Source organism: Limulus polyphemus, unplaced genomic scaffold, assembly GCF_000517525.1.
Source record: "Limulus polyphemus unplaced genomic scaffold, Limulus_polyphemus-2.1.2 Scaffold2551, whole genome shotgun sequence".
Lineage (NCBI taxonomy): Eukaryota > Metazoa > Arthropoda > Merostomata > Xiphosura > Limulidae > Limulus > Limulus polyphemus.
Window position 1 is genome coordinate 41257 of NW_013668161.1, and position 13600 is coordinate 54856.

General features: G+C 32.4%; 1 protein-coding gene across 3 annotated transcripts in view; it reads right to left on the reverse strand.

Moving 5' to 3' along the window:
• Nucleotides 1-13600, reverse strand: part of LOC106467276 (protein OSCP1-like) — a 102242-nt gene that overhangs the window by 35721 nt on the left and 52921 nt on the right. For all 3 annotated transcript variants that reach the window (XM_022395418.1, XM_022395420.1, XM_022395419.1), the window contains exons 7-8: nucleotides 10721-10802; nucleotides 5893-6032 (exon numbers count right to left, since the gene is read on the reverse strand). In XM_022395418.1, the coding sequence (XP_022251126.1) occupies nucleotides 5893-6032; nucleotides 10721-10802 (222 nt within the window). The remainder of the gene's footprint in view (nucleotides 1-5892; nucleotides 6033-10720; nucleotides 10803-13600) is intronic.

Sequence of the window (13600 nt, forward strand, 5' to 3'; positions counted from 1 at the left end):
AACCATTATCTACCATCGCGGGAAGTACATCATCAACCCTGAGACTTGGAGACTAGTGTCAGAACCATTATCTACCATCGCGGGAAGTACATCATCAACCCTGAGACTTGGAGACTAGTGTCAGAACCATTATCTACCATCGGGGGAAGTACATCATCCACTATATTAAATCTCAAACTCATATGAACACAATACAATTCGAAAAACACATATACTTCTAAAACAAACGAGTAGAAACAATGGAAATCAAACACAAGAAGTTGAAACTGATATAAATTTGTAATCAAGCAGAATCAAAATTTTGTAGTCATATGGAGAGCGAGTTAAAACACGTCTATACATTAGAATGCCAATAAAAAAAGTGTGGATTACTCTAGAATAGTAGAAGGAGCTATCTGTGCTAGTATAGAAGGTGCAGTATGATTGGAGGGTAGGACGTCATATGATCACCACATGTTCTGAAATGACATGAAATTGGTGAGGTATAAACACTGGTGCACTATTTACAAAAACAAATAGCAATACTTAGAGGGTAAGACCATTTCATAATTCTAAATACTGTGTTTGTTGATTAAAGAAAATAATAATTAATAACACATGGTGTTAAAATAAATACTTATAGTGTTAAATAATCCTTATCCTAATTATGATGTGTTCATAAAAAAATTACAATTCCCACACTTAACCTAGTTCACACTGTAACAATTGTTATTAATTATGTAATTTCCCAATATAAATAGCATCTCAACCACTAAAAGTGTTATACATAGGCATATCATACTTTTCTTACATGCTTTCATTAATATAGGAATTTAAAAATTATTTTCTTCAGTTAGTTTCTATGCAGTTTGAGTAAAAGCACATGGTTCACAAAGTCACCAAGGTTGCTTTGTTCTAGTTTCCCCTGTGCCTTTGTTTTAAATATCTACTCTGCCCAATGGGATGTTGCAATAATGCTTCACATCCTTCTTAAAGGGTCAATGACTCTAATATCCTTTGCTGGCCAAGTGGATAATGTTTATCTGCTACAGCCGATGAATGCTGTGAGAGAATGATTACTCATGTAGTGATGCTATCACGAGGGTTGGTTGTTTGGCATTTTATCATGCAAAGCAACGAGGCTATTTGCACCAAACAACTGGTAAAAATATCGAAAGTAAAAGATTATAAAATGTAAAAATAAATCAAGTTAAAACTAAACAAAGTTTGAAAATCATGTAAAACAAAAAGAAACTTAAATAGAATTAAAAAAGCTTATGTTCTGCAAAACACTAAAAACACGCTCAAGTTGAACAGTGTCACCATTGCCGATGAAACCATCCAATGTTAGGGGTAAGCCCATAGAAAGTACATGTCAAAAATGGTGCCACCACTCACAGTTGTAATGAGAGCATATCAGTAAAATGTGGGCTACTGTAACTTGAGTGTCATATAGATTACTTATTGGTGGGTCAGTACCAGATAAAAGAAAATGATGAGTTAAAAAAACTGTGAACAACTGTGGTAGAAGGAGGTCTGTTGACTTCCATGGATCTTGCCCTGGATCGAGTAGGCAGATCTCTGTTGGTAAAAGCAGATTCCAGTAACTGAGGGCATGAATGAATAGTCGTTCTGTATCTCAGGGCTGAAGAAGATGATCCTGAGCATACACTGGAAGCCGGGGCTGAAGGAGATGGACCTGAGCAGTCACTGGAAGCAATGTTGGGGACAGAGATAGGAGTAAATGTTGACTTGTCAACTTTTTTATCCACAGAGGCAAAAGACTCTTCACATGGTGTGAAAAAGACTTTGATGGAGGCATGGAAAACTCTGTCTGCACACTGTAGCAGTGGAATGTAGCGCAGCAGTGTATGTCCTTGATGGAGTAGGGTATAACAACTTCCAAGCCTCTGGATAAGAAATCCTGTTAACAGTTTTTAAATACTGTACCTATTTCTCCTCCACCCACCTAGGACAAGAATGAACATAATAGAGATGTGAACCATTACAACTGACGCTTTACAAGTGGAGATACATCTCACAGCAGACACTTCTTGGCTGGAGAAATGATCAAGAATCTCTGACTTGAGGATGTTCTGTAAATCCCTCTCAAGGATGACTTCTTGGGAAGAATTTAAAGTAGCATGGGGAGTAACCTCAATAGGTATATCCCCAATGGCCTTCAAATTAAAGTGGAGTTTGCTGGGTTTAGGTGTAGATGTTTCCACTAAAATCTCTCCAGAATGGTGCTTCTTTACTGAATTTGGAGAGCCAGCAAAACCCTCTAAACCCTTCTGAATAAAAAAAGGGAGACAATTGTCCTAATGACTTCTGAGTAAAAGAATGAATGATGAGAAAATGAGGTACAGAAAGAGTAGGAGGTGGGGATTGGAGATCAGAGTCTTCTAATCCTGGTCACTTTCCAATTAACTGTTTTTTTTATAATTATTTTAAGGATTGGGACATCCATAATAAAATGAGAAAGATCGAGTGCCCACTGATCTCACCCACTATGAGGGGATGCACTACAATGCCAAACATGGACACTGCACCAATGCCAGGGCTTCGTAAGCACTATACTCAAACACCAGCATCAGACACAATGTCCACAACACTCAATGAGAATGCCCAACACTGGTACTCAGTTGACCCTGGGGGGGACTACCCCAAGGCTACCCATCTAAAGGAATTCAAGGTCAAAGTGGTGTGTTGCAGTATCCCGAACACCACTCAACCACCAGGATTCTCTCCTCCCCTTCACGGGAAACATGTGGGTGGATATTCAGATCCCAGAGGAAATAAACTGAAAATACAGAGCCTTCCCTGGGATGTACCCTCACCACATACAGGGTAAGGACCACAGCTTATTTGTGATTTCAATACTTTAGTTCTAGATCAGTGCTACTCTTGTCATCCTAGTGTTTAATGCAATATAATCTAGTCTCAAAAGAAAGAAGTTACCAACCAATGCACTAGACTTGTAGAAGTTAATGTGTGTCTGCAAAAGTACACACACTGTTTTTATCTTGCTTTTTTCAATAAATAAAGATTGTGTCCAGTTTCCTTATCTTCTCAAGCTTAGGTCTCATTCAAGCATTTACTCATTACATTTCCTGTTCAATGTTGTAGTTATCAAGCAGACCTACCTACTACTTATGCTGAAATCAGTTTTATCTGAGAATAACACACTATGTATATTGTATCCCAGTAAGCCTGAAGAGCCTTTGTATTTGTCAACAATGGATATAACAGATATAAGTGTTACTGACATAATATTATACTCTTTTGTACTTTAATATGGAAGTTTTTATTAATAATTCACAACAACAAAAGTTTAACTTCAGAATTAAAACATAACATTAATTTTTGTTGATTTTTTTACTTTATACTCTTTTTTTTTTTAATTATTATTGATGTATATCAACAGATATATGCAATAGTGACCAAAAGAACAAAAGCCTTATCATGTAATAAATACTTTCATTTATACAATATTTATAAGTGTTAAAAGAAATATGATAAAATAATTTAATACCTGGTGTTTTTCATAATGGGGCAAACAAATGTAGGTAGAATTTACTGATGAAGAGTAAATACTGATTGAAAGCAAGTTGATTAGATCAATCTCTAAACCATAAATTTCACTCTGGAACATTATCTTAAAATCTCCCTTACCATATACAGTTATAAAGTATTCAATACCACAATGTTCAGAAGAATTTATCAGAATTTATATGTATGTATAGTATAGATACTATACTGTTAATGCGAATAAAGTCAAACACTTTGGCAGAATCAAAGAGTGGTTTGCTTTACCACTATACAACTACAAGAGATGAATTTCTTCCATTAATCAGATGTTCTCTATCTTGGTGCACTGGACTGATCCTCTATTGGAGAAAGAATGTTCAATATAATTCCAGATTTACTATGTGTATCTACATAAGATATAGCAAGCTTTAAGTAAAATGTAAAACTATGTTGTACACCAATAAATCAGGTATGTTACAAAGATACCTGCAATTCAAGATATGTCTATGAATTGATGATGTCAATCTGATCTGAACTTTGAGAAGTCAGAGTGCAAAGTGATGTTAATGTGTAGAATAAAAATAATTTTGTCTCCATTGTGCATAATGCATAACCTCTGAAATGCATATCTACAGTTTTTTTTTCTGTATCTCTGTATACTCTATCTGGTATTTACTCTCCTTTACAATGTACTGTCACTAAATCAACAATGTATGGTAAAATGAATAGTTGACATCAAATACATAACGCTATGTTGAATGGCACCCGTAAAAGGGTTGTGACATCTGCACTTTGACTCCCGCCTATGCACTAAAGGTTATAATGTAACACTTGTTCTACTGGATATTTTAGATTAGGTATGGACTACAGTTTCAAGCTCTCACCAGCTTAGCTAGATCTTTGATATTGAATATTATCCACAAGAGCTTTAAATATGTAGCATACTTGGATACTAAATAACATGGATTTTGTTTATCTACACACAACTGTATTCTTTTACATAAGGAGGTTAATTTGCAGTAGCTTTTAGTGGATAGTTAAATTCTCCAATTTTTCTTTCAACCTGAAACAAAAACAATAACATTTTATGGGATTATGTAAAATCTATACCCAACATGGTATATGTGAGCAAAGTTCAATTTAGTAATATATTTCATCATTAATTATAGAGACCTGCGAACTTAAACTTAACAAAAGTTCTTTTTGTTTTATTAATGGATCTTCCATAATTCAGCTATGCATATTTTGAAAATAATATTCATTTTTTTCTATCACATAAGGACTTTTTACAAATTATTATTATTATCAAATTATTATCTTGTTTACCACAATGAACATTTTTTATTATTACATTTGTTAACAAAAATACAAACAAACTGAAGAAAAAGGAAGAACACTGATGTCAAACAAACATGCATCCTCATTCATCCTGATTTTTGTGTGAAATCTACGTCTTTTAGTCTCAAAACTACGTGTTGTGGTTTTTCTTTTATGTATTGCGTTATGACATTTCGTGAAAAATCTGTATGTGATGGGAAAAATAATGGGTATCATTTTTGGATTCAGCATACAGGAATTACTGTATTATCAAGACAGTAAAACCACTGCAGGCCTGTGTTATCAATATGAGCAAATATCTCTTATAGTTACAGGCCTCCCAGTCCATTTTTGATAAAAAAAAATTGGATATAACAGTGTAGATTTTCATAGGCTCATTGGCCAGAAAAATATAGGTTTCTATATGTTGTATGCTTAATTTTTTGGCAAACAACCAATTTTCCAAACTAAACCCTTTACCACAATATTACTGGCTCCAAATAAGATTTCTTATTGTTTTCCAAATAATTCTTATCAATTTATCAGGCCTTTGTTACAGGATTTGTTTATCATTACACTGAAGATCTTGTTTTTAACATATGCTTTATGAAAACATAAAACAAATATACATGTGGTTCAGGTTTAATGAAACAAAACATAGATTTTTACAGGTTAGTTCTACATAAAATTAAGACCAATTTCAAACTATAGTCTTTAATATTAATACGTTTTGTTGGTTCAATGGCTGGTCTGTATTTGGTAAGATGAGTTGATCTGCTGTTGTTGCATAGAAGTAAATCAATCCACACTTCTGTTCAAGGGGAAGTTAAGATAAGTAGATAAATATTAATATATGAGTTAGGCTCTTAGTAGAAAGTCTAAAATATCTCAGTATGTAAGACTGTTAAACAGTGAAAATAAATCAGTTAAAAAGTAACAAAACCAAGAAGTAAAATTAAAAATATTAAATATACTCAAACTCAAAGATTGAAAGACTTGGAAAGGATGTGAGAAACAATAAATTGACTTATCACCTTTCATATAAGGATTACAAAACACACTTACTCAGTGTTCTCTTCTACAGATCCAAAAAAGTTCAAAGTAAACTGTTGTGCTGGAAGTGCATCCTTTGGCTTGGCTTGGCCAATCAAACAAGCAAGCAGCGACAACTCTTTTTCAACATCTTGATTTGTTGGTTCTGGTTCCTGAAGTAATTCATCAAAACTCATGGGTCTTTTACTTTAGAAGCTGATCAGTGCTATCTTAATCACTAATTTAAGATCTATAGGACCTTGAAGTTCAATGTTGCACTTATCTCTTTTGTTAAAATTGATTTGTGACTTACTAAGCTGTCCAAAAATGATTATATTTTTTGTCATGTTCTTGAAGAAAATCTCTATTTAAAGCTCTGAATAAAATCATTTGTTATAATCTAAGTTCAGTGATAAATCTTAAGTACTAAAATCCAAGGTATATTTGATTATTAAATTCTACTGATTGTTATCACATGAATCTATTCAACTACTGCTTCAGAACCTACAATTCTGTATTCTTGTTTGCTTTCACAGAGTGAAATTATATAACTAAATTTCTTTGATATACCTAATATGCTTTTTATATTATTACATTCTGATATTCTGCTTCTATGTAGGAGCAACCATTAGAAATTTTAACTGTCAATAAGTTGAGATAACACTCAGAATATTTTTATCCTACAAGAATATCTAGTAATTTCCAATTATATCACACTTCTGAGTTTTAAATAATATCTAATAATAACATTAACAACAATAATGTCAAACAATTAGATATGCAATATTTTTGTCTCTTCTTCAAATCACAGCTATTTCTTTTTCTGTACTTTTTACAAAAACTCCATTCTACTAACAATCATATGTAATTAAAATATTACTGTAGTAATTTTACTCTTAACACTTACAAAACATCCATTAGAACATAATTCTAACTGTAGTATGACTGAAATCTAGGTAACAGAGTGAAATAAATGTACCAAATCAACAAAGCTACATCATATCAGGACAGAGTACATCTACTGAATTTGATGATGATGATTAAACTGATAGTGTGACTGAAGAAGATGGAAGTATTTCCTCACTTTTTCATCTACAGCTGAATCTATAATAACAAAAGATCCTGCTGTGTGTGACCACTATAGCTCCAAGAGGAAAGATCCTAGAGACCTGAAACTTTGCATGCATACTAAGAGGATTTGGGGTGTGTGCACCTGGTTATTGATTTTTAGATTTGACTTATACAAATTTGGCAAATGTTTTGCCCCATAACCTTTATTCCCATAATTCTGCTTCCTGAGGGTCTATAGAAAAGTATCATTTTTTTTTTTAATTCTCATTTAGTGAATGAACAATATGTGGAGGTTTTCTGCCAAATACTCTTTTTCAACACAAACATAGGAAGAAAAATACAAATCTGAAAATTAAAAAAGTTGAATTGAACTAAGTTTGGGAAATGGTAATAGATAACAGGAAGAAAAATATGAGAAAATGTGGTCATAAATCTGCCACAGCCTAAGTCCAAGCAAACAAGTTGTATAATGTTAACATGCTGTGCTTTATAATGTGCAGAAACATGGCAATTCTTAATCTCATGATTATGAACCAAATTAGTGTTAAAAATTAGTCATACTTAGTATTTAGTTTCTGTTTTATTATTGAATTTTATATAATGTACATGTACATGGCTTACAAGGAAAACCCAAGCATGCAGTTATTTGATCTTTGCAATAACTGGAGATTTTTGGACATAGCATGCACAATGACAAATGTAATGATTTTTTGTAAGTGGAATGAAAAGACAGATCCAGCATGAAGTTGAAGCAATATCAGTACACAGTAGGCCTATTAATATATAGTGTCATGAAGAAACAATAGATAGTGAAATTGTAGGCCTATTTGTTACCTATATAATATATAAAAATAAACATAAATGGCCAGGATACTTTAGGAATATTTTTTTTTTATTGAGCCAATGTTTCACCATTGTGTCTCCTCAGGGCTCTTATAGAACATGTTGTTATTATAAGTTTGGTTAATTATAAGTTAATATTCTATTAATGTGGCATTAGTTTGGGTTCTCTTTAATGCTGTCTTGGTCTAAAGCTCAGAAGTATAGTTTCTTGAACTATAGACTTAGAATTTAGAATCAGAGAATTTAAGCACATAGTTAATGATATAATTAGAGATACTGAATGCTAATGTACTTTATTATCATCATTTATTTTATTATTACTAAGGTTGTGGTAGGTTATTCACAACATATGTTGAGTTCATTACTGATCAGTATTTTATGAATTTATCAGTCATCTGAATTAATTATTACTATTATATATATATATATATATATTTTTTTTTCCACCAGGTTTCCAGTCTTATTATTACTTTTATTACAGACTGACTTATAATGGCAACATATATTAGACTCAGCAATAAGATACTTTTTTTAAAGTTTTCTTTTACATAGCTTTTCTGTATGATAGTGACTTTAACCTGTATATTGTAGACATTATTGTTATTATAGCACTTAACATATAACTTATAATACTGTGGTATAATGAAATATTATGCATTTTCTACCTTTATGTTACAATATAGTATTATTCAAAATTTATCACTTATTCTGGGATTTGTAGTTTTGAAAAAATATAATGTATAGTATTCTTCTATTGATTGCAAAGTTTCAAAGAGTTTATATTTCTCACCTTTTCACACATATTTTCTGTAGTAATTTTATTGTTACAAGCTGACTTACAAACTAGACAAAACTAATGTAAAATTCCTGAGAGTTTCTTCTAATATTTTCACACCTATTTCCTATGTTTATCTACTGTTAGCAGCTGAAGTAGAAATCTGCAATGAATTGCTACTCCTTACTTAGTTTTACATCATCAATATCAAATAAGCTCATGCTGGGCAATTCCTAGAACTTTCCCTGCTTTAAAAACATAGTGAGATAGAATTTAACAGCATGTTGACAATATAATGGTTTCAATGACAACTGTCTAAAGTATTATAAAATGTTTATGCTATGATATTGTAGAAAGTCCGCAGGCCGATCCAATATCCTGTAGAATCTATTCAAAATCCCAGCTCCGAGAACAAAGTGGGGTACAATTTGCCAACTTATTTACAGTAGAGTGGTTGCAACAAGAATTGTCTAAAGTACTTTATAAAAGTGAGAGAAGATATTTATGATATGGCTCTGTACAAAGTATAAAGTTGTATCCGATCCAATAAACTTAGTAAGTATTTGGATGCTAGTTATCTTGGGGTTTTAGTGTCGGTATAGGTGTAAATGTGTGTAAGAGTGTAGAAACACCTTGTTTCCTATACTACCATGCTTACACAGTAACCAATAAATGTGTAGTTCCAGTAATATAAATAAGTCTCATTATGACTGGGTTAGTATTCCTGGCTTAACCTTCTTGATTGTAACTTTAGAAACAAATTATTAACCATCAAACTCTAAGTTCAACTATTACCTGGAAGCAAGTAAACTTGGATATCATACATTATTATCATATATTATTATTATTAATATAATTTTCAAATAAATACTAAAATGTCAGTTATTTTTCTTCAAACATAGAACAGTAAATAAAAAATATTTGGAAAACAATAATCTCTAATACTTATGATGTTACAAAGTTCTTGTTTGTGTTGGTTAGCCATACTTGTTAAGCCTTGTCCAAATTCACATGTGGAGATGGAAAAATAACAATTTTTGTAGACTTTATAAAAGCATTTTGTAATACAAAAAAAATATAAATTACTATACTGAAGAGCTTTTCTCTCGTAAATAACTTAGGAAAAAATGCATAGCTTTTGATTGGTTATAAAGTTATAGGTATAAAAAAGCAGGTGATAAACAAGTCTTCTCAAATTATGAAGTGGTAGGCACAGCAAATATGGTGGAATCGATAAATATTATGATATCTCAGTCAATAGAAAAGTTAGGAGGTTCTTATTTTATATTTTAGCTTGCGAATATCAGAAATTTGAGATTATAATTTGTATAAAACTATAGATTTTGTATTGCATGCATCACAAAATGTAATCTGACGAAACCCAGATGACATACAAAAATCAATATTAAGCAATTTTTTAATATTTACTTTCAAATTAAAACTAACTAATGTATAATATTCAAATTTGAATTTAAATATGCAATTTGATACCAAGTTTACTTACATACATTCATAAAATAGTAGTTCAATACAAATTTGAATGTAAGTCTTCAAACGTAATGACATGCCCTCTGACCCCAAGCTACCTGTAATGATAGGGTTAACCTAAACAAGTAACAAAGCTTACAACTAGGTCTACAACAATACATTATATATAGTATCTATACTTTAAAGAAGTTAAGACTTAAGTAGCAGAAAACAATGCAAGTAAACTTTTCATGAATATTCTAATGGTCATAATCTGGTACAACCTGTAAAATAACCCAATTCAATGTCACATGTCCAGGTATTTGCTGTTGATTGAGCACTGTTATTCAATACAAGGTAGTAAAATTGATAATAATTCCATTTATAAAGAGTAATAAAGGTTATTACTGGTAAAATCATACTCAGTGTTTCTTATGTTTATATTAAGCATTAACACTGACACATGGTACAATACATGAAAGTACAAAAATTTCCCATAGATCAGGACACTGTTGAATGGGGACTTTGGACTACTATAAACCCCTGCAAATCTCTGTATGAATTGTTAAGACATATATGTAAAAACAAAGAACTACATGTATAAGAAGGTATGATTGTGGGGTTTTATAGGATTACTGTACAGTAACGTTTCACCTACTGAATTAAAAAAAGATGTAACTATTTCCTAAAAAATAATATTACTACCTTTTGTTCATGTGACTGGGAAGATGAAGATGATCTCGTGGGTGGTAGCACTGATGTTTGTTCACTGCCATGATTTATGTATCTAGAAAATAAAGACACAATATTATGTTAATATAATAATTTTCATAAGTTTAGTTCTATTGCATAGATTTTCAGTTCATAACCAAGTTTTCAAAAGGTGTGACTATATGTACAATAAATATATTACTTAACAAACAGAATATTACAGGTGAGAACATTAAAGTAATCACCAGTGGTACCAATGTAGATATTTGTAGCATAATGTAAAACGTCTATTTGGTGTTATTTCATTAAACATTGACAATAACATGAAATTCTCTAATACAATCTTTTTTTTTTACATGACATGCTATACTTTTTCATTAGGGTGAGTATTTTTTAATTTATCAACATATGTATGTTCGAAGACTTCACAGGCATTCCATTAATACAAAAATAGTACATTTGCCCCCGTGTTACGAAAAGGTTGTGTTCTTGAAAAAGTTTCCGTTGAGCAAAATTCCATAACTCAAACTCTGTTTTCCCACTGACTCTTATGTTATAAGTTTAGATGTGTTCTTATAGAAATGTTTTTGATCCACAAAAGTAATAAAAACAGATGAATGTAATACAACATTTGTAAACACATATTAAATGTAACCGACATAGTTTAATAGTTTTACTCACTAAAAATAATAGTAGGTAGATAAAAATAATTAAATTTTACACAGGGAGGGAGTGGGAGACTCAGTACTAGTACTGATGGCTGCCTCACCATGTAAATCATGATCATCATCTTGATGTGGTGTAGGCTCAGCTCTTTTGATGAAGAATGGGCAGAGAGTTGTTTGCTGTTTGTGTTGCATCTTCTCCTTGTAGCAGTTCATGACATCATGTAGTCCTCTTGGGATCATTAGCACTAAGGATTTGCACCACTTCTTCTATGAGGGCAAAGGATTGGGATAAGTGTTTGGTAGTTAGCTGAAATTGCATGGGTAGTGTTTCAATAACATTCTCCTCTTCTGCAGCTTGCTCTTGTTTCAACATTATCAGATCCTCATTCAAAATTTCTTCTTCATGGGAATTTTATAACTCAACCACATCATCTTTGACAATATTTTCAAAACCAGCTTGTCTTGCAAGCTCCACAACATCTTGGTGAACTTTCCCAGTACTTTCTGCTTGGGAGAACCCTGAAAAGTCATTGGTACACTCTGACCATATGTTTTCCACACACCATTCATAGTTGACTCCTTCACTACACCCCATGACTTAGTGATGCTATCTATTGCATCCATAATTCTATATTTCTTCCAAAAATCACAAACTGTAGGCTTATTCTCTCCATCAGTAACTTTTAATAAGTTGTTTCAGAGTTCTCCATAAGTAATATCTCTTGAAATTGGAGATAACACCTTGAACCATTGGCTGGAGCAATGTAGTTGTGTTCTTGGGGATTTACTCAACTGTTACACTATCAGAAAGATCATTTAAGTTCACTGGGTGGCTTGGTGCATTGTCTAAGATGAAAAATTCTTTGTTGGCAATATTACATTTGACACAGTACTTTTTAACAGCAGGACAGAAGAAATTGATGAACCAGTCTTCAAAAACACTTATAGTCACCCAAGCCTTCTTATTTGAGTGCCAAATCACTGGTAAATTAGGCTTGGCAAATCCTTTTAGAGCCCTTGGAGTTTCGAAACTGTACACTAGTAAGGGCTTTAACTTAAAATCTCCAGCAGCATTACCTCCCTTAAGTAGAGTCAGACAATATTTCAAAACCTTGAACCCTGATGCAGACTTTTCTTCCCTAAAAATAAATGTTCTATCTGGCATGCGTTTCCAAGAAAGCCCCATTTCATCCACATTGAAGACTTGTTTTGGACTGTAACTTCATCTCAAATTTTCTTGAGTTCACAAGAATATCTTCTACATCACCACTGGCAGCCATACTACTTAGTTTGATGTTGTGCAAGTTAAAACACATACTGAACCTATCAAACCACCATTTACTTGCCAGGAAGGGTTTTTCTTCAGAACTACCACTATAACTTTGTTCAGTCACCAAATCTGCATACAAGCTTTTTGCCTTAGCTTGTATAACCATCATGTTTAATGGCACATTATGTTGGATCTGGTCCTTAATCCACACACTCGGGAGTCTTTCCATATTAATCATCATTTCAATTCTATGAAAATACAATGTATGATCACTTAGAGGTCTAGCTACTTTAGCACTTGCCTTGGTTTTTTCTTTATTATCATGTATTGTTCCCACTGTAGAGGTAGCAAGCCCTTATGTTTTAGCAATAGAGCCAAGTTTCTCTCTGGCGTCAAACCTCCACAAAACATCAAGTTTCACATCCAAATTAATTCCTTTCCTTGCTCTCTTGGGTGTACTACTTGCATTTCAACTTTATGACCTTTTTTTCAGATATCTTGAATAAGGTTAATACACTGCAAAGTTTTGAAAAATGATGCAAAGAACAACTGTGTGACCGTATGGCGATTGTAATAGAAGCGTTTGCTGATATGAACAAAGTACACCAACAAAACATGCCATCTATGTCACTGAAGCTTGGAAATATGCTCTGAATTTCTAAAAAAAAATTTTTTTGCCAAATAGGTTGTTTATTTTTTCATTTTGTGTTTCAAACATTTTTCATATTTACCCCAAAATTCTGTAAGGGTGAATATATGGTCTGTACCTTAAATTTATTGGTCATGCTTTATAATTTCCTTATGGGTAAAATTCAATAACCCGAACCCCCATAATGTGAGGGCAGACTGTACTTCTGGCCTTTTTTTTAGTTAAATCATGTAGTGGAGCAGCTATAGTTGCAAAGCCCTTCACAAACTTGCGGTAGTAAGTACAGA